The sequence below is a fragment of the Pipistrellus kuhlii genome, unplaced genomic scaffold (genome assembly GCF_014108245.1).
Source record: "Pipistrellus kuhlii isolate mPipKuh1 unplaced genomic scaffold, mPipKuh1.p scaffold_m20_p_13, whole genome shotgun sequence".
NCBI classification, from domain to species: domain Eukaryota; kingdom Metazoa; phylum Chordata; class Mammalia; order Chiroptera; family Vespertilionidae; genus Pipistrellus; species Pipistrellus kuhlii.
Genome location: NW_023425438.1, coordinates 45,982,980 through 46,005,388, shown reverse-complemented (window position 1 = coordinate 46,005,388; position 22,409 = coordinate 45,982,980). Strand labels below are relative to the sequence as shown.

General features: G+C 41.5%; 1 protein-coding gene across 1 annotated transcript in view; it reads right to left on the bottom strand.

The window, feature by feature from the left end:
* DNAH6 (dynein axonemal heavy chain 6) overlaps nt 1–22,409 on the bottom strand; it is a 198,755-nt gene that overhangs the window by 78,909 nt on the left and 97,437 nt on the right. The window contains exons 35-41 of the mRNA XM_045580949.1: nt 19,610–19,789; nt 18,796–18,939; nt 16,123–16,344; nt 15,174–15,321; nt 11,898–12,055; nt 7,164–7,295; nt 3,733–3,904 (exon numbers count right to left, since the gene is read on the bottom strand). Of these exons, the coding sequence (XP_045436905.1) occupies nt 3,733–3,904; nt 7,164–7,295; nt 11,898–12,055; nt 15,174–15,321; nt 16,123–16,344; nt 18,796–18,939; nt 19,610–19,789 (1,156 nt within the window). The remainder of the gene's footprint in view (nt 1–3,732; nt 3,905–7,163; nt 7,296–11,897; nt 12,056–15,173; nt 15,322–16,122; nt 16,345–18,795; nt 18,940–19,609; nt 19,790–22,409) is intronic.

Here is a 22,409-nt window from a genome sequence, read left to right as displayed (position 1 = left end):
CTTCTTTTTTATGGCAGCATAGTATTCCATTGTGTAGTTGTACCAAAGGTTTTTGATCCAATCATCTGCTGAAGAGCACGTAGGCTGTTTCCAAATCCTAGCTATTGTAGATTGTGCTGCTTTGAACATAGGGGTACATATATTGTTTTTGATTGGTGTTTCTAGTTTCTTAGGATATATTCCTAGGAGTGGGATTACTGGGTCAAATTGAGTTCCATTTTCAGTTTTTTGAGGAAACTCCATACTGTCTTCACAGTGGTTGCACCGGTCTGCATTCCCACCAACAGTGCACAAGGGTTCCTTTTTATCTGCATCCTCGCCAGCACTTGTCGTTTGTTGGTTTGTTGATAATAGCCATTCTGACAGGTGTGAGATGGTACCACATTGTCATTTTGATTTGCATCTCTTGGATAATTAGTGACTTTGAGCATGTTTTCATGTGCCTCTTGGCCTTCCTTCTGTCTTCTTTTGAAAAGACTCTATTTAAGTCCATTGCTCATTTTTTAATTGGATCATTTATCTCCCTTTTATTGAGTTGTATAAGCTGTCTGTAGATGTTGGAGATTAAACCTTTATCACTTGCAAATATGTTTTCCCATACAGTGGGCTTTCTTGTTGTTTTGTTGATGGTTTCTTTTGCTGTAAAAAAGCTTTTTATTTTGATATAGTCCCATTTGTTTATTTTCTCTTTAGGGCAGTGTCAGCGAAGAAGTTCTTTCAGCATATGTCTGACATTTTGCTGCCTGTGGATGCTTCTAGTATTTTTATGGTTTCCTGTCTTATGTTTAAGTCCTGTATCCATTTTGAGTTTATTTTTGTGTATGTTGTAAGATGGTGATCTAGTTTCATTCTTTTGCATGTTCTGTTCAATTTTCCCAACACCATTTATTGAAGAGACTGTCTTGACTCCATTGTATGTTCGTGCCTCCTTTGTCAAATATTAATTGAGCATAGTGATTTGGGTTGATATTTGGATTCTCAATTCTATTCCACTGATCTATATGTCTGTACTTATGCCAGTACCAGGCTTTTTTTGAGAACAGTGGCTTTGTAATACAGCTTGAAATCTGGTATTGAGATACCTCCTACTTTATTCTTTCTCAGGATTGCTATGGCTATTCAGGGTCTTTTTTTTGTTCCAGATGAATTTTTGGAGAGTTCTTTCTAGGTCTGTGAAATATGCTGTTGGTATTTTAATGGGGAGTGCATTGAATTTATAAATTGCTTTGGGAAGTATGGATATTTTGATGATGTTGACTCTACCAATCCATGAACATGGTATGTTCTTCCATCTGTTTACATCTTCCTCTATCTTTTTTTTTCAGTGTCATATAGTTTTCTGTGTATAGGTCTTTTACTTCTTTAGTTAAATTTATTCCTAGGTATCTTAATTTTTTTGGTGTGATGGGAAATGGGATTGCTTTTTTAGTCTCTGTTTCTGTAAGTTCACTATTGGTGTATAGAAATGCCATAGATTTCTTGGTGTTAATTTTGTATCTTGCTACATTGCCGAATTAATTTATTAAATCTATTAGTTTTTTTTTATGGAGTCTTTTATGTACAATAATCTACAAATAAAGGCAATTTTACTTCTTTTTCAATTTGGATGCCTTTTATTTCTTCTTCCTGTCTAATTGCAGTGGATAGTACTTCCAGTACTATGTCAAACAGGAATGGTGAGAGTGGGTATCCCTGTCTTGTTCCTGTTCTTAGAGGGAATCGTTTTAGTTTTTGCCCATTGAGTATGATGTTTGCTGTGGGTTTATCATATACAGCTTTTATTATGTTGAGGTATGATTCTTCTATTCCCACCTTGTTGAGAGTTTTTATCAGGAAAAGGTGTTGGATTTTATCAAATGCTTTTTCTGAGTCAATTGATATGACTATATGATTTTTATCTTTCAATTTGTTTATGTGTTGTATCACGTTTACTGATTTGTGGATATTGTACCATCCTTGCATCCCCGGAATAAATGCTACTTGGTCATGGTGTATGATCTTTCTGATGTGCTGCTGGAGCTGGTTTGCTAGAATTTTGTTGAGGATTTTGGCATCTATGTTCATGAGGGATATTGGCCTGTAATTCTCTTTCTCAATGTCCTCTCTTATTGTTTCCCAACATTCAGTGCTCATCCTTCTGGTTTCTGCTCAAATTATTCTGAGTATTTTTTGTATTAATATAAATTGTTACTGCAAACACAGTTCTAACAATTTCAAATTACAGCAAAAGCAATGACGTACAGAAGTGCAGGATGTGTTTGTTCTCTAGGGGACCCTTCCCTGGAGCTCCTCACAGTGTGCAGGGGGGCCTGGGGAGTCTCTACCATGAACACTGGTGCACGCTGACAGAAGGCACCTTACAGTATGGCTGGTAGCCTCCATGCTGCTTTGGAATAACAGGGGATTTCTATAGGTGGGTTTTTTTTGTTTTGTTTTGTTTTTTTTCCCTGCAGCTCACATTGCGCATGCATGTGTGTCGTGTGTGATATGTTTCTTGAAAGGGTTAAACATTTAATTATTTTCAGCTAATATTTGTAGGAATAAGGGCATTTCTAAGACGTGTTGATAAAATGTGAGGATAAGAGGGAAAGATATTCAAATTTAGAACTTCCTGGATACTCTATGATGTATCATTGTCGGAGATAAAATGCATCTTGAACTTTGAGGTTCAGAAATTATCTAAAATGTAGGAGTAGCCGAAACCGGTTTGGCTCAGTGGATAGAGCATCAGCCTGCGGACTGAAGGATCCCAGGTTTGATTCCGGTCAAGGGCATGTACATTGGTTGTGGGCACATTCCCAGTAGGGGGTATACGCGAGGCAGCTGGTCGATGTTTCTCTCTCATCGATGTTTCTGGCTCTCTGTCCCTCTCTCTTCCTCTCTGTAAAAAAATCAATAAAATATATTTAAAAAAATGTAGGAGTAGAAAAGCAACAGGGACGAATGATAAATAAATGACTAGATCAGACAGTGTCTAAGAATCAGAAAGTGGGTCCAAAGCAATCACTAAAGAAACGGAGCCATGAATTCCAGGACCAAGCTGGGCAGGAGGGTAAAATCTTAAGGGAGGAAGAGTTCAAGTTATGGTGCCATCCTGTGGCAAGGATGCTGTGCCAGCTGCAAGAGTCCTGGTTATGGGGGCAGGAAAAGGAAAAGAGAATTGCGGAGCTAGCAGAATGGTAGTTGGAAAGATAAGAGACCTGTGGTGAGAACTGAGCAACAGGGAGGCGAAGGCCAAAACGAGATGGTCAGGGTTCTGAAAGCCAAGCTCCAGCTTCAGCCGTCAGCTGATAAGAACAAAATCCTTGACTAGGCAGGAGGGGCTGGGATTCAGGGCCAGAGGGGACTAAGAGCAGAAGGGACGGCCCAGCCTCTGCAGGAGGGAAGGCAGATGTCGTTGCCTGAAAGATTTAGAAAATGAGGCAGTTCTGGTTATGATTCTCTCTCTCTCTCTCTCTCTCTCTCTCTCTCTCTCTCTCTCTCTCTCTCTCTCTCAACATGAAGAAAGGTCATCGGCTGGGCTGGGAGTGAGAAATGGGAGGGCGTGTGGGCTGTTTGAGGGAAGCCATGAAGTAGTCAGCTTGCGGTGGGGATGGAGGGTGACTGAACAGGGACATGTCATGTGATTTCCAGCGTCATAGACACCATGCACATACAATTCTGCCGAGAGATGTGGGGTGACTAGCAATGTAGGGAGAGTGAAGGTCTGAGAATGAGGGGTCCATACACTACCTTGCACACATTTGGATAAATCCCTCAAGTTGAACACGTAATGGGACTTGGCTGGTGTTGGCAGAAGATCAACACTCATTCTGTTATAAATCTCAACGGAGGCTTCGACAATGTTGGATGCGGTTTGCTTGACAGCTGATGGGAAGTCAAACAGGAAGCCGTTTAAGATGGCCTGGAACCAGAAACGTACAGAAGGTTAGATTTTTTTCCCCCCACCAAAATTTTATCTTTCAAATGTTTCAGATCTGATGATACTTTTTCTAATAACAACTAGGATGGCGAATTCCAATGCAAGGACCTCCGTGTGTGAAGCTCTTCCGTTCATTTCAGAACACGTTCTTAAAAATGGGCTCGTTCCTGTCTTCTGTGAGTGTCTGGAGATGGCTGGGCAGCATTCCTATCTGGCCAGCGAATGGACCATAAACTCACTCTTGAGTAACATAGGCTGCTGCTTGCTGTGGCTCCAGAGGGTTGCCATAAAGTGCCCAGACTCATCTGGAAATAAACTGAAGTCCTCCTTGATATTTATGTGCAAATGACCAATAATGTACATTTAAAGTGCAACTTACTCATAACCACAAACTCCCCGCCTTTTAGTTTCCCCACCTCAGTTATTTGGAAGTCACTTTGGACACCTTCCATTTTCTGTTCTCACAAGCAATTTTGAATGTACTTGTTGGGTCTGTCGCTTTCCCTTGACATTATCCCATCCCAGCACCAACCATTTAAAAAATATATATATTTTATTGATTTTTTACAGAGTGGAAGAGAGAGGGATAGAGAGTTAGAAACATCTATGAGAGAGAATCATCGATCAGCTGCCTCTTGCACACTCCCTACTGGGGATGTGCCCGCAACCAAGGTACATACCCTTGACCGGAATCAAACCTGGGACTTTCAGTCCACAGGCTGACACTCTATCCACCGAGCCAAACCGGTTTCAGCAGCACCAACTCTTTTTTTATCTGTGCTTCGTCACTCCCTCCATCTCCCACTGACCTCTTCATTACAATTCCTGTTTCCTTTGTTACTTTTAATTATGCAAATCAGGCACTGCACTCCCTACCCCCCTACACCCCACCCCTCACCCCCCAGCCAGACCATGCTCTGCCCCTGCCTGGCCTCCTCACCTTATCCTCTTTCTGATCATGGTGTCTCAGCCACACTGGCCTTACCACCCATGCCCATGCTCTCTCCTCCCTCAGGGTCTCTGCATATGGTACCCACTCCCCCTGCCTCATGGCTGGCTGCTTGGGAGGGACTTCCTCATCCTCTGTATTTTAGGTTACATGTCATCTCTTCAGAGAGGTCTTCCCTGACTATTTCACTTAAAATAAGCCCTCCCATCAGGCTCTTACAGATCTTTGGTCTTCTCATATATAACTTCCCACAGTCTGAAAGAACATATTTATTGGCTTGCCCCTCTGCCCCCAGTTGCTTGGGAAAATCATTATATATTTTTTAATAAACTAGAGTCCCAGTGCACAAAATTTGTCCACGGGCTGTGTCCCTCAGCCCAGCCTGCACCCTCTCCAATCTGGGATCCCCCTCTAGGGATGTCTGACTGCTTCTCATAATCACACATCCAGTCAACATCCCTCTCACAATCCAGGACTGCTGGATCCCAGCTGCTTGCCTGCCTGCCTTCCTGATTACCCCTAACCACTTCTGCCTGCCAGCCTGATCACCCCCTAACCACTCCCCTGCCAGCATGTTTGATGCCTATCTGCTCCCCTGCCAGCCTCATTGTCCCTAACTGCCCTCCCCTGAAGGCCTGATCACCCCTAACTTCCTTCCCCTGCGGGCCTGGTCACCTCTAACTGTCCTCCCCTGCAGGCCTGGGTCCCCCCCGCCCCCCCAACTGCCCTTCCCTGCAGGCCCAGTCACCCCCAACTTCCCTCCTCTGCCAGCCTGGTCACCCTTAACTGCCCTCCCTTGCAGGCTTGATCGCCCCCAACTGCCCTATTTTGTAGGCCTGGTCCCTCCCAATTGCCCTTCCCTACTGGCCATCCTTTGGCGACATCTTGTGTTTACATGGGGGCAGCCATCTTGTGTGTTGGAGTGATGGTTAATTTGCATATTGCTCTTTTATTAGATAGGATAGGATAGAGGCCTGGTGCACACGTGGGGGCCAGCTGGTTTTCCCTGAAGTGTGTCCCAGATTAGGGTGGGGGTTCCCTTTTGGCCTGGGTGCCCAGGGTGAGGGGCCTGTGGTGGTTTGCAGGCTGGCCATGCCCCCAGCGACCCCAGTGGAGGCCCTGGTATCTGGGATTTATTTATCTTCTATAATTGAAACTTTGTAGCCTTGAGCGGAAGCCAGGACAGGCAGAAAGCTTGGCTTCCTCCATCACCAGGAACAACCGAAGCCTCCAGCTGGCTCCAGCTCTGTGGCCACTGCCATATTTGTTGGATTAATTTGCATAATGCTCCTGATTGATTGGTGGGCATGGCTTGTGGGGATAGCAGAGGTACGGTCAAATTGCATGCTTCTTTTATTAGATAAAATTTTCATCACTATTAACCTGGAGTTATGCATGGGAGAAGCCACCAGAATGCTTGCAAGTCCATCCTTGTGTCTTTAGATTTGGGACTCAGATATGAAATATTTTGAAGTAAACAGAAGTATTTGTTTTCAGTAAGCCCTGTAGTTTATAGCAGTTTATGAAGACTATCTTTTTGAGGTATCTATCCTCCTGGGCCCCTAATGTGAGTTTAACATTATCCACTTGGTCTACATTTTGAGTAGTACCATTCCAAAATATATAAAATAAAAAAATTTACTACGTATATTTTATATACATGGGATGCTTGCTCCAGTTATGCCATTTTCATGGTATCCTCCCACCTCATCATTCTATTCAAAGTAAAACCTCCCATTCATGGAACACTTCTCCTGAGCACTTACACGGCAGGCATAGGTCTTTGTCCCATTTAAAGGATGAGAAAATAGCTCTTAAGAAGGTTGTACAGGTGGGAGCAAAATGGGGAGTTATTTCTATTAGATGTGATGGTGGCCCTGGAGGTGGTGAATTCTGAGTTGTGTTGAGATGAGGCCTGTGGGGCTACCAGAATTGTGTCTGGCAGGCATGTGGACCCACAGACCTGGTGGTCAGGCAGGAAATGAGCACACAGGTGCGGCTGGGCAGTGGGTGGCCTCTGCTGAGAACTGGGTACAGAGAACTATAAGGCAAGGGCTCAGGGTATAGCCTTCATTAAAGGTAGGGGCTGGGTTTGACAACCTTTCTGCATTCCTAAAACCATCTGTGAGACCAAAAGCACAGAGGATGGTAATGCACATTCCTGTCAGCTACCAGTGGCCTTGTCTTCACTCGGTTTCTGTTCAGGTAAAGGACAGACAGTTTTGATCATGGTGATTTGGGAAGAAATACGTTTTCCTTTCCCTTTTTGCCTATGTTTAAGGCAACACTCACCTGGAAAATATGTTTCAGACTGTGCTCCGAGGGCATCGGGAGACACAGCATGCTGAAGTGTCGGATGAAGCGCGGGGTCACTGGGTTGCGGCCACCACCTGGAGGTGCACACGCTGATGCAATTGTCACATCCTGTCCAGGGAGAAATCCACTTAGGTTGCCCAACAAAGGGACAGATCAGGTCCATCATCCCAACGGCAGGACTCACATCTAACGATTTTGTGGACCTGCCCTTTGCAAGCACTGCATTACATTTTCCAGCACATCTTTGGACTTGCTTTTCATAGCAATCTCAGGAGATCACGACTGTTACTAACATTTTTTAGGTTAAAAAAGAAGGCCCTGGCTAATCAAATCACTCAAGATCACCCAACTAACTCATCTGCTTTAAATAAATACTCCTATGCAAAAATTTAATCTTAAAACATTGTAAGAAGTTTTATTTTAAGTTAAAATGCATTCATTCACATATACTAACTTGAGCCACATAGTGGATTCTCATTATTTGTGGTACTTGTGTTCCATAAAGTCACTGGGAACACTGAATTAACACACACTGACTAATTGCTCCTATGGGAAATACATGGTTAGGTTCCTCAGAGCCTCTGGTAATATTTTCATCAACAGATCAATACATGATATTGCAGTTGCCTTTGGTCTCTAGCCCACCCCTCACCTGCAGCCAAAGAGATATTCCCTTAACATTTCCTCCAGAGGCCACCCCCCACCTCACTTAGAGGATAAAGCCACATTTCTCATTATTGGATCCATGGCCCCTTTAGCTGACCTCTGCATTCCCGTTGCTGTGGTGTTCACATTCCACAACCCAGTAGTGTTTCACATGTCTTGCCTCTGAGATGCAAAATGCTCCCTTTCCTTGTTTTACTATGCTCTGCCTGCAACACTCTCTTCTGACTTCATCCTCTCTAGGAAGGGTTCTCTCATCCTCAATCCAGTCCCTAGCCCTCATGCTCTCCTGACTCCATTTATCAGCCTGCCTTATAAATACATGCCCATCTACCCTCCAAAACTGAGACCCCTGGGAGGTGGGGGCTGCCTCCTTGTCCATGAATCTCCTGAATCAAGCATGACAAGAAGTCAGCGTGGACTGATTAATTGAACCACACATTGGGAACACTGAAGTCATAGGTCATGGGCTAAACTGTGTGTTTCTCTTCCTCTTCCTGGCAAACTGTATGTTGATGCCCTAAAGCTCAGTATCTCAAAATGTGACTGTATTTGGAGGTAGAGTCTTTTTTTTTTTAAAAAAATAAATCTTTATTGTTCATATTATTACAATTGTTCCTCCCCGAGCTCCACTCCACCTGGCTCCCACCCTACCCTCTGCCCTTATACCCCACCACTGTCCTCATCCATAGGTGTACAATTTTTGTCCAGTCTCTTCCCACACCCCCACACCCTTTCCCCCCAGAGAATTGTCAGTCCTCTCCCTTTCTATGCCCCTGATTCTATTATATTCACCAGTTTATTCTGTTGATCAGATTTTTAATTCACTTGATTTTTAGATTCACTTGTTGACAGGTATGTATTTGTTGTTCATAATTTTTATCTTTACCCTTTTCTTCTTCCTCTTTTTAAAGAATACCTTTCAGCATTTCATATAATACTGGTTTGGTGGTGATGAACTCCTTTAGCTTTTTCTTGTCTAGAAGCTCTTTATCTGACTTCCAACTCTGAATGATAAGTTTATTGGGTAGAGTAATCTTGGTTGTAGGTCTTGCTATTTATCACTTTGAATATTTCTTGCCACTCCTGTTTCTGTTGAGAAATAGTTTCTGTTGAGAAATCAGCTGACAGTTGTATGGGTGCTCCTTTGTAAGTAACTAATTGTTTTTTCTCTTGCTGTTTTTAATATTCTCTCTTTATCTTTTGTTCTTGGCATTTTAATTATGATGTGTTTTGGTGTGATCCTCTTTGGGTTCCTTTTGTTTGTGGTTCCGTGAGCTTCCTGGACTTATAAGTCTATTTCTTTTACCAGGTAGGGGAAGTTTTTGGTTATTATGTCTTCAAAGAGGTTTACAGTATCTTGCTCTCTCTCTTCTTCTGGCACCCCCATAATTCTGATGTTGGTACACTTGAAGTTGTATTTTTGGGATTCTTTTTTCTTTTTGCTTTTCCATTTGGGTGTTTTTTGCTTCTTTATATTTCAAACATTTGACTTGATTCTTGAGATCCTCTAGTCTGCTGTTGGATCTCTCTCTCTCTCTCTCTCTCTCTCTCTCTCTCTCTCTCTCTCTCTCTCTATATATATATATATATATATATATATATATATGTATATATATATATATATATTTATTTATTTATTTATTTATTTATTTTATTTTTTTTCAGTCAGTGTATGCTTAATTTCTAGTTAGTCCTTTTTCATATCCTCTAGGGTTTCTCTAAATTTATTGGCCTTTTCTAGAAAATTCTTGAAAAACCTTATAACCATGGTTTTTAACTCTATATCCAGTCATTTTCTTTCCTTCATTTCTTTCATTTGTGACCTGTTTCTTTGTCTCCACGTTTTGGCTGCTTTCCTGAGTTGATAGGAGTGGCTTTGTGTGCTAGGTATCCTATAGAGTCCAGTGGCTCAGCCTCCCCAGGTGCCTGAGGTGGACACTCTTGGTGCACCCCTTTTGTGGGCTGTGTGCAAGTCTTGTTGTAGTTAAGCCTTGATTGTTGTTGGTATAACTGGGAGAAACTGACCTTCAGGCCAATTGGCTGTGAGGATCAGCTGTGTCTACAATGGGAGAACTTCTGTGCTGGAGATACCCTTATGAGATAAGACTTGCTTCAGTGGGGCTTTGGTGCTCACTGAGTCTGCCCCCTGAGTGTCTCTCTTATGGATCTGAGTAGTTATAATCTGGATGGTCCTGCTCTGACCCCTGGGTACACTGGTTCTTGGATCTCCAAGAAGGTGCTAATTTAGCCACTGCTCAAAGCCACCCAGCAGGAGTTATGGAGATATCTGCAGATTCCTCTTCTTTGTTTGGGTTTTGGGAGATGCCCACATGAGGCCCAGCTGTTGAGCAATGCAAGCTGCTGTGCGGCCTGGGGCCTTCTTTTGGATATTCTGGGTGTCATGGATTCAATTGTAGTTTGTTAGGTAAGTTTAGAATTCAAAGGACCAGGTCATTTATATGCAAAAGCCTCTGCACTCAACTTGGATGGGGTGGAATCTCAGGGTGGAGCAAACAGCAATTGCTTCATGGGGCAGGATCTCAGAGGGGAGCAAACAGCAATGGCTTCCCATCAGCCTTTCCCTAAGAGGCCCCTGGGTCTCAGTGTCCTGAGGTAATCACTGCAAGCACCTCTGAGAGAAAGCCGCCCTGGAGTTTTGCCCGCTGCCAGACAGTCCAGTTTCTCCCTGTATGAGTCTGGGTCCGTAAAGTCCCTGCCCAGAACTGGGATTCAGAGCAAGTGGGAGCTTTTGTCTCCCTCCCACTTGAGAAAGCCAGCCACGTACTCAGTTGCTAGTTCTCTCCATGCGCACCTCTGTATGTTTGCCTTCCACAGCTCCTGTGAGTCTCAGAGTGTTTTTATCTTTCCTTCTAGTTGTAGAATTTCCACTCAGCCAGCCTTCTTGTGGTTCTGGATGATGTCCATTTTGACTTTTAGTTGCAGTTTGAAATTGTTGTGTGAGGCAGCAGTTCAGGTGTTTACCTATGCTGCCATCTTGATTTCTCCTCAGTGGGTGCTTTTTGAAGCTCATCCTAGAGAAAGTCACCTTTGTTCTCTACTCAGCTTCCACTGAAGAAGCTCCCAAGTGTTTCTCATTGTTCCAAATTTGGGGGGAACTCCATGGTGGTAAGACTGTGGACAGCTCAGTTCTCTCTGTGCCTGTGGCTGACTTCGTTTTCCAAAGAATGTCTCTTCTTTTTGCTTTCTCACATGTTACCTGCTTAGCAGGGAGCTCATAGTGTTGGAGACAGTATCTTTAAAGAGGTCATTAATTTAAAACAAGTCATGAGAGCCCTAATCCATTCTGACTATTGTCCAGATAAGAGGAGGAGGTTTGAACATAGATGAGTACACAGCTAAGATTGTGAGAAGACACAGGAAGAAGATAGCCAGCTGTAAGCCAAAGAGAGAAGCCTTAGAATAAACCAACCCTCATGACATCTTGATCTCCAACTTCCAGCCTCTAGAACTGTGAAAAAATAACTTTTTGGTGTTTGAGCTACTTTGTTAATGTTGACCCAAGAAAACCCTGATTTTCAACCAGTGTTCTGTGGCACGCTAGTGTGCCATAAGAATTTTTAAAACAATTCCTGACTCTTTAATCAGGGGCACTGACCTCTTTTCCCTTAGACAGTCAAATAAAAACCTGACAACAGCCATATCTTGAACCATAAAGATATAGGTCATATAATAGAATTTCATCTTATTGATCTATTGCATAATGAGGCTGCATCTGATTGGTTAATTCTTGATAGAAATTCTTATATACAAGCATCAGTTTCTGATTTTTTAAAAAAAATCACTTTGAAGCAAAAAGGTAGGTAATTAATTATTACTATTATTATTATTTTTTGTAAATCAATCAAAATTATGCCTTTTTTTGTCAGATTTGCAAAAAATAGAACATATTTTTTGGTGTGTTGCAAAATTAGTAAGTACTTTATGTGTGCCATGAGATGAAAAAGGTTGAAAATCACTGTAATGCACCATATTTCCTTGCTGTTTAAATGTAAACAAACAAAGTAATTAAAAACTTAAAGTAACCTGTATGTCTTTCCAAAAGAGTTTGTTTCTGTCATAAAATCCACCAAAATCTTGGTACTGCCGAAGTAACTCAATAGGAGGCTGAGAGCCATAGCGATCCAGTCTGGGCATATTTAAATCATCAACAAAAATCACAACTCGTTTGTTTCTTGGTGCTCCTGGGTAAATAAAATGAATTTAAGAACTATGATTTGCCTTTGGAAAATGTAAAACAGAGTTTAGGTAATGTTTTGGACTCAGTGAACACCTGGTGGGTCATAAGCTCAGTTCTCTCAGGAGTGAGGAAGCCCTAGCAGAGTCCTGTCTTGTGGAGGAGAGACGCCCCTCTGGCTCTATCCAGGCTCCTGCAGGGAGATGTGGTCGGGCCCGGGATGTCCACTTGTCAGAATGTGCCTCACCCTCACTCTCAGAGGTGCACAATGATGCCAGCTCTCCAGTTAGGTCCTCCTGATTTCTCTGTCCCAGCCACTGCCCTTACCAACTGTGTGTCCTGAGCATGGGGGGGAGGAAGGGCATTTTCTTTGCACATTGGGAAGCAGAACTCCAAAGGCTTCTTCATAGAAATGCCACCTCACCACCCTCTGCAGGGAAACTAGGGCTAGATATTGAAATACACCCAGCTCACATCAACAGGAAATCCAGTACAGTGGAGCTGGATGATGCCATATTTAACTCAATGAAAACCAGTATACACACTTTTCAGAAAAAAAGTGTGGATAATAACAGCGAAAAGAAAACAATGTAGGCAGAGGAGGTGATTCAACCTGCGCTGGCATCTAGCACTCAACAATTCTAAGATCACTGAGCCAAACTCAGTGTCCCACTCCATCCTCCAGTTTCTGGAAACCAAGAAGCAGGACAGCAGGTGGGGAGGGCTTCTAAGATAGTAATTCATAAAGAGTTGGCTAGGATTTGGAAACAGCCTAAATGCCCATCAGCAGATGAGTGGATTATAAAAGAGGTAATACATCTACACAATGGAATACTATGCAGCTATAAAAAAGAAAGAACTCTTACCATTTGTAACAGCATGGATGGACCTGGAGAGCATTATGATAAGTGAAATAAGCTGTCAGAGAAAGACAAGTACCACATAATCTCACTCATAGGTGGAATCTAATGAGCAACATACACTGCTGAACAAAAATAGATCCAAAGACATAGAAGCACTGAATAGACTGTCAAACCTCAGAGGGAAGGCAGGGGAGGGTGGGTGGGTAGAAAAAGATCAACCAACAAACTCGTATGCCTAAATGCATAACCCTGGAATAGGGTGGTGAAGGCCTGGGTGGAGGGAAGGGGCAGGCTGGGAGAGGTCAATGGGGGGAAAAGGAGACATATGTAATACTTTCAACAATAAAGATTAAAAAAAATAAAGACTTGGGGCCCCCACAAGAAAGACTGGCATCCATTGTCCTGTGCCTACTGAGCAGGAACAATGGAACAGAGAGGGGCCAGTGAGGCAGCTGGTATCCCCACCGTCTGGCAGAGCAGGGCCCATTAGATGATGGACAATGCAGAAGGCAGCTGAGCTTGAGCTCTGGCTAGTCCTCCACTAGGAGGGCTGTGAGCTGGGTGAGTGGAGCCCAGAAGCGAGAGGCTGCAGGATGCACTGCTGGAGGGTGGGACTGAGGGAGCCGAGACTCTGATTCCCAATATCAGGGAACCTTCCAATGGGGGGGCCCGTGCTTGACCTGTGCACAATTTTTCTGGAAGTCCCTCAGAGAGCGGCTCCTGGAAACCACCACACAGGGAGCAGGGACAGTCCTTTCGCGCCAGCAGGAGAAGAGGGACAGTCCAGATAGACGCTCATCTACACCTCAGGTAAGAAGAGGCCACTTGTCGTTTTGCCTCCTCTTCCCTTCCCCGCACCAGAACCTCCTGCCCCCCTTCGCCTCCAGCACCTGGAGTCACAAGCCTGGCTTCCGGCAGAGGAGAGGAAGAGCTTCCGATTGGACTTGGGATCGAAGCTTTACACTGAACCAGCCTCAAAACAACAGGAAGTGGCCAGAGAGTTATGCTAGTTATCTAAGCAGTTCATAAGGAGATGCCCCAAGCCTGGCTGAATGCACTGACTGAAGTAAAAACAAAACAGTTCCATGCTTATTGTCTACAGAGTTCAGATAACTCAACGCATCAGGTATACACAGGTTGTTTTGTTTGTTTAAAATAAAAGGGAAGGCGGGGGACAGTGGGTGGGTGGGGGGTAATCAACCAAGGACCTTGTATGCATATATGCATGGCCCATGGACACTGACAATGGGGTGGTGAGGGCCTGGGTGTGGGAGAAGGGCAAGGACAGGCTGGAGGGGGTCAATGGGGATAAAGGGGACACATGTAATACTTTCAACAATAAAGAGTTATTAAATAAATAAATAAATAATTTCTACACACAAAAATAAAAATAAATAAATAAATAAATAAATAAATAAATAAATAAAGGGGCATTCCTGCAGGTTTGAAAGCTGAGCATGAGTAGAGAAGGGGAGATCCAGGGAGAGGTAGGGAAGCATCCACCTTATATAAAAACTGCTGCTTGAATTTTAACCCTGTTATTTGGCTTCTGTAACTGCTTGCTCACTTAAATAATAAGGAAAATGAGACTACTCCCACTTCAGAGAGGCCATTAAACCTTCCCCGAACATTGTTGAAACTGGTTTGGCTCAGTGGATAGAGCATCGGCCTGCAGATGGAAGGGTCCCAGGTTCGATTCCGGTTAGGGGTATGTACCTTGGTTGCAGGGACATCCCCAGTGGGGGGTGTGCAGGAGGCAGCTAATCGATGTCTCTCATTGATGTTTCTAACTTTCTATCCCTCTCTCTTCCTCTCTGTAAAAAATGAATAAAATATATTTTAAAAAAAAACTTCCCCGAACATAATTATCAGTGCTGGCACCAGGCCAGGCCTTTGGTTGAGTTCTCAAGGCCCCAGCACAAGCTTGCAAAAGGGGCCAGAAACACCCCATATTTGGGAGACAAAGAAGGTAAAAACATATAAACAGGGAGAATTCCTGCATGTTGGGGTCCAGAATTTGAGAGAAATTTTCCTCTGAACCCATGCGTAATAAATGTAACTCCATCTCTCTAAGTATTGCCTTGTTCTTCTACATTTTTCTGTAACAGTAGAAACTGAAGATGTGAGTCGAAGATGATGATAAAAAATCACATTTACAATTAAACTAAGTAAAGAAAATATCCAATTGTAATTTTATTACATGCCTTATTTTTGTTACTCACTAACTTAATTTGTGAGACAAATGAAAATGATGATTCTTACCTAGAATAGTTTTTCTTTTCCTTTCCAGTTTTGATTCAATGATCTCTTGTGTTCTTGAAGATGAAGTTTGAGCGGAAAAATTTAGATAAACAGGAACATAGCCGGCTGATTCTTGAATTCTATTTAGCAATCCTTTTGCAATAACAGACTTTAAATTTAAACAAATGTTAACGATGTCACATTCAATATAATAATTTTCAATAATTGTTTTTATCAGTAACAATGCAGTACAATGAGTAAGGAATAGGATAAAAAGAGAAAGGGTAAAACCAGACTGAAATGTGTCTTTCTTTAACTGGAGATTCCATTTAATTATATTTACTAGAGCCAAAGAAATGTTCTAACCACCTCTATCTCAGCAAAAAGCTTTTAGTTTAGTTTCAAACCAAAATACATCTTGGTTGCTATCCAAGTCAATTTAAAAGCAGGAATCACAGGACCCAAACTTCTTTTGGAAACAATTTAGAGAGGAAACAGTGAATCTCTGTTTATGTGGACACTCAATCAATCAGCACTCTCCCCTCTATACTCTTCCTAGACATCGTTGCTATGTGAGGTAGAAGGAAAAGGGTAGTAGGGAATAGACTGGCCTTCACCAATAGTCTATTTGGGGACACAACCAGCTTGGCCAATTCTCACCCTAACCTATGCAGTGGCAGCCCCATAAGTGCTAAGGGTTGCACCATGGAAGCCCCCAAACACCAAACATTGGTCTCCAGGATCCTCTACTTTATACAGTACTGACATTAAGAATTCATTCAGAAACTGGCCAACTTTGGAGTAATTCCTGAGGTCAGTACCGAACCAGCACAGTGACATTCTTCCTGAAAAAGTAATCAGAATCCACAATAACATTCCTTGAGAGATAATGTGCTATGTATGGGGCTTACAGCTCCAGGTCTGCCACGCCCTCATTTTGGGGAGACCTTGTTTGTGGAAGGTGTCCTACCTTGCCAACTCCAGTTGTCCCGGTAAATAACACCGAATGCCTGACCGCCAGTAGTTTTTCCATTAGATACCCAAAGCGCACTGTGTCCACTGTGGGGACGAGCATTTCAAAAAACGGGACATCGCGGCTGTACTTGAAGCTGGGTATGATTCGTTCCCAGGGGTCCAGCCGTTTGGTTTCGAAGTCCATGTAGATGCTCCACAGATCGCCAGAACTGGGGAGCTAAAGCATCACATCAGGCGGCATTTGCAACAGGAAGTGTTCGTGCATAAAAAAAGGCAGTCATAGAACAAGAATGGATTTGGATTTCTTTTTTTTCTTTGTAGAGGAGTAGGTGTTTCAGTATCAGAGTTCAATTCTTTATACGCGTCATGCCACACAATGCATAAAGAAAATCTGACATGTTGATTGTATTAAAACCCCACATTAGAATTTTCAATTCAACATTCAGGGGCTTATGTAGGACAAATACTGTGCTTACAGCTCTAGGTCTGCCACGGTCTCACCTTTGGGAGACCTTGTTGGTGGTCTCATTCAGCACTTGACCCCAGTGCTTGGTGCTGGCGGTCAAGTGCTGAATCAGGCCCAGCTTCTGCCTTCAGTGACCCTGAAATTCACATGGAGGACACAAGGACATTAATTATTACCCAGAGGGAAAAAGGGATTCTAATGGGCTTTTGCAAGTCCACAGAGAAGGGATGGCTCATGGCTCATTTCTATTTGCAGGGTAGTTGAAGATTTAAGAAGGTTTCTAAGAGGTAAGGATGCCACAGCTCCGACTTGAAGAACAAGCAAGAGTCAGGTGGGCAGAGGAGGAATGGGCTGGGGATGGGGGTGGGGAAGCAGGGGGTCAGGGGTCAGGTTTAGAAAACAGGTCAGGAGCTGAAGCCATGGAAAGTGCCAGGCGTGCTGGTAACGATGAGAGCACTGCACACAGTGAGAGATGAGTCTGGGAACACAGAGAGGGGCCAAGTTATGAAAAGCCTCCCTTTTTAGAGTTTGGAGCAAGAGTTCAGTAAAGGATTCTAAGTAGGTGGGTGACAGGATTTGATTGCATTTCAGAAGCTTCATTCTGGTAGCTGTACAGACCAGTGGTGTTTCAAGATTTGACAGTGACTCAGTAAGAAATCCATTTGACAAGATGACCTACAGTGTTTCCCCGAAAATAAGACATCCTCCAAAAATAAGACCTACTTACAGGTTTCCTTCTGAGTGAAATATAAGGCATCCCCCCAAAAATAAGGCCCCACCCCCACCCCGCCCCAGGCTCTGTCTCAGAAACTTTGTGAAACCTAAACTACAAGAAGTTGTGACTTGGGTGAAGAATTCATGGGAGAAAATCACTGACAGTTGAATTGCAAATGCACTGTGAGCAGGCTACCTTGACAAGAAGTACTCATTTAAAGACAGTGCTATTGCTAAACATGAGAGATTTGGTCCACTGATTCTGAAAGAAATGGAGTCACAAGAAATTTACCAGGAAATTCAGGAATTGGATTGTTATGATGATGTTCCAGAAGATGATGACATGATTGTCACTGAATTAATGAGTAAATTCTTGATACTGTAGGATTCACAGTTTGTCTGGTTTGTGTTGACAACTACCGTACTACCATACTGTATACAGGTAATAAATTTCCTTTATTTTCATTTAATAAATGTGTACCATATTCTTCTTCATGGAAAAATAAGACATCCCCTGAAAATAAGACCTAGCGCATCTTTGGGAGCAAAAATTAATATAAGACACTGTCTTATTTTCAGGGAAACAGGGTAGTACATACATACTAGTATGTGATATTTAACCTATTATCTGCAATTCACTCTATTTTTCATTCTATTTTGTTTTTAAGAAAGAAAACTTTTGAGGTATAATGTAATATCTTTTGTCTTTCAAAGGCTATCATTGTTTATTTGGATTCTGAAATCTGCCTAGATGTGACCTGTGGTAAACTCTCCACTATTCCTTGAATGCTTCTTCAGTATCTGACATAAGAAGATGTTCTGGTCTCACGTTGCACGATCCCTGCTCCAGTCCTGGAATAAGCTGATGTTTTCACGAAGGAGCCTCAGCTCCCTTTTGTGAACAGTATTTAGGAATTAGCATTTGGGTATGCTCACTGCCATGGAGGTGTCATTGCTTCTAGTTCCTCTCAGCATGAAGAACTATGAAATTTATGCATGTGCAAATACATATAAACTGTATATTCATTATCTGAATTCATGAGCACCAATATCTCCTATTGTAATATAATAACACAGGATTTACATATCTGTAAATCCCTTCTCCAACAGTGAAAAACCTGTTCCATTATCCTCAGCACATTTATTCATTTGCTCAATCTTAGAATATACAGGAAGTAGGTTCAGAATAGATACACCATAACACTGCGAAGAATAAGTTTACTAACTGGAATTAAACATTCATTTATAGTATGGATTTAAAAAAATATTTTTATACATTAATTTCTTCATATGGCCAGGAGAGGACTCCTAAAAAGTGTAATACAATCATGTTATCCAGGGTTAAGAAAAGTGAATGATTTTAGAAATTCTTTCAGTGAAGAATTTATATTTGCAGTAGAACTAAGGCTCTTTTAAAGTTTCAGTATTGAAGTTCAGTTTTAATGATTTGGAACTAATACGCTAAAATTCAATTTATTTGGCTCTTACCCTGGCATCAGGATTGTCATCAAATTGTGTTCTAATAAATGTATCGAAAATATCCGCGTAGTTTTCAGTTAGATTTCCACCCAAAGACCATAAATAACAGAATATAAAAGTCTGACATAGCATTGTGTTCACTTTTGTTTGTTCCTGAAAGAATAAAGAGATAGACCTTTAATATTTTATGTTAACATTAAAAAAAATCCTACATTGCAAAATCAAAAGACTGTTGTGGTTTTGTGCGTGTGTGTGTGTGTAGACTCATACATTTAAGAAAGAGACCAACCAAAGGACCTGTAAGCCTAATCAATGGACACAGACACCAGGGGGGCAATGGGGGGATAAGGACACATATATGTAACACCTTAATCAATAAAGAAACAAAAAAAGGGCACAGCATGTGTTTTCTATATTTAATTTAATGGTTCACAAAGTGATGTTTTATAGTAGTACAAAGTTAAATACTCTGATGAGAATGGGAATGTCAAAGAGTGTCCAAAAAAAAAAAAATCTCAAGGTTGTTTTTCAACTGACCATTATAACTCTGTTTATGCCTGCATGAAGCAGCTGCTGCCAGACACATGTTAGAAGCATGTTATAGACTATAAGGGAATTTAAGCATTGAGTATAGGAGTGAACCATAGGCTGTCTAACACTCCTTCCAACTTTTAGATTCTGTTAATCTACTCAGTCATTAGTTCCCTGAAAAGTTAACTGGAAAACTGATCATATTACAGAAAATTTGGAGTTATTTATTTGCAAAGGAGCTATACAATAATCTCATTTTCTAGCTTTATTGAAGTAATAAAACCTTCCATACCATTGTGAGATTAATTCCATCTTTCTCAAATATCAAAGACTCCAATAAGCAACAGAGTGTAGTCACTTTGCTAATGTCTACTTGCGGGATCGCTTGGCTGCATTTTTTATTGATAAAATTTAAACCATCATCAACATAATGGAAAAGGTTCAATATATATTCTTGGGATTCCTCATTCAGCTGAAAAGAAAAAAAATAATATTTTAGCAAGACCAGATGAAATATGTAATTAAATTTAGAAATGGATTGGTTTACATCTTTTAAAATTTTTTTATTTTATTGTTTAAAGTATTACAAATAGTAGTATATATGCCTCCCCCCCCAATGACCTTTATAATGCATTTTGTAACTTTTAGACTAAAGGGTATAAATATAATAAGATATAAAATGAATAAAACATTTAAAAGCCCTCCTATGACTCAGGACACATGGAAAGATTTTGGGTAGCTGATAATGTCTTACATCTTGATCTAGAATTGGGTACACAGGTGCTTATTTTACAATCATTCATTAAACTGCCAATATGTATTTCATGCAGTCTTCTATTGTATATTGATATCACCCACAATTAAGAATATGAAAAAGAAGAACCATAAAAGAAAACATTAAAAAATATCTACTAAAACACCAATACTCCCTTCCACTGGTGAGGATGTGGAGCAGCAGGAGCTCTCATTCATTGATGGGGGGGTGGGGAGGGAAGTGGAATGCAAATTGGCACAGCCACTGTGGGAGACAGTCTGGCAGATTTTCACAAAGCTAAACCTAGATTTACCATATGACCTATGTATTTACTCAAATGAGTTTGAAAACTTAAGTCCACATAAAAGCCTGAACAGGGATGTTTATGGGAATAATATTTTGGTTTTGGTTTTTTTTTCCAATAATTTTTCCAGTTTTATTGAAAATACTGACATACACCACTGTATTAATTGAAGGTGTACAGCATGATGGTTTGATTATACATACAGTTGAGCCTTGAACATGGGGGATGCAGTGTAAACGCCCACACAGCTGAAAATTCAATGGCTAATTCAACCAACTGTGGGTCAAAACCAGTATTTTCAGTCAGTGGTTGGGAATGGGAAAATACTATTGCTGATCTGCATTTGGTTGAATCCCCAGATGCCAAACCCGTGGATGCAAGGCACCTACTGTATTTATTGAAAAAAATCCACGTGTAAGTGGACCTGCACAATTCAAACCTGTGCTATTCAAGGATCAACTGTACTGTGAAATGATTACCACAAAAAGCTTAGTTGACATCTATCATTTCAGATAAATACAATAAAAAACAAAGTAAGAACTCTTAGGATCCACTCTCTTAACTTTTTCTATATGTCATACAGCAATGTAAACTATAGTCACTCATAAATGGCAAAACTTGGAAGCAATTGAGGTATCCTTCAGCAGGTGAATGAATAAACTTGGTAAATCTATACAATGTTATATTTTTCCATGATAAAAAGAAATGAGCCATTATGTCACAGAAAGGAATATTACTAAATTTAAAAAGCCAATCTGAAAAAGCTACACATTATATGATTCCAACTATAGATACATGATATTCTGGAAAAGGCAAAACTATGGAGACAGTAAATCTCAATGCTTGGTGGGTTGAGGAAGAGTAGACAGATGAAGAGACTGAGCACAGATATCTAAGGCAGTGAAACTACTCTGAAACTATAGGGGTGACTACATGTATTATCCATTTGTAAAATCCATAGAATTATAGAACAAAAGAATAATCCCTTATGCAAGTGATAGACTTTAGTTAATGTATCAATGCAACATTATTGATGATGTATCAACAATGTGTCAGTATTGACACACGGATAATATATCAACTATATATCAGGTTCAGTGATGCATTAGTGATATTGATTCATCAGTTTTAACAAACGCACCACAGTAATGCAAGATGTTAATAATAGGAGAAACTATGTTTGGAGAAGAGGGAGAAGAAGAGAAGTCTCTGTACTCTGCTAAAATTTTCTGTAAACCTAAAAGCGTTGTAAGTAATAAAGTCTATTTATTTTTTAAAAATGAATTTGGGAAGATTTAAAATCTTATGCCAGTAGCCATGATAAATTCTCAATTCTGAAAGGTGCTTTCTGTAATAAGGTACTCTTGAGACTAGATCACAATCTTGTTGAAATGTTGATGCCTAAGAATGAGGGAAGCGATAGTTGTCTAATTCATCTTTGGACAGGGAGAGGGAGAAAGAAGATGGCTTTTTTTGGAGTGGGGGCTGGGATGGGGCAAAATATTTCAAAAGATGGCTTGTTAAAGAAGGTAATAATGGAATTGAGCTGTTGTGAATAACACTGTAAGAGCTTTTCTTCACTTGGGGTGGAATGGTACTTCTGAGGTTAGAATGTGTCTGGGGTCATGACCTACAGCTGAGTGGGGGGTATACGGGTTTTCTCTTCTCTCTGGCTCTCAGAGGTGCTATAGCTCCCTAAGATATCAAGATTATGACAGCTAGTACATGGACTGAAATGTCCTCTTCTTCATTGTGACCACTCTCATTATCTCAAGCCTTCTGCCATCCTTTGTAATGCCCCAGCTCATTTTAGCCATGCTTTGGAGGAGTCAGGGAAGCGGTTTGTGTTTCCCTTGAGAAGAACCAGGCTGGGCAGAAGCCAGGTAGAGCAGGCAGGGGCCAGAGTGACCAGGCAGACGGGCAGGGTGAGGTTAAAAATAACGAGGGCAGATGCGGAGAGTATATAATAAACATTTCTGGAGAATCCCCTCCATCACGCACAACGAAGCATTGTGTTATTACAACATGGGCACT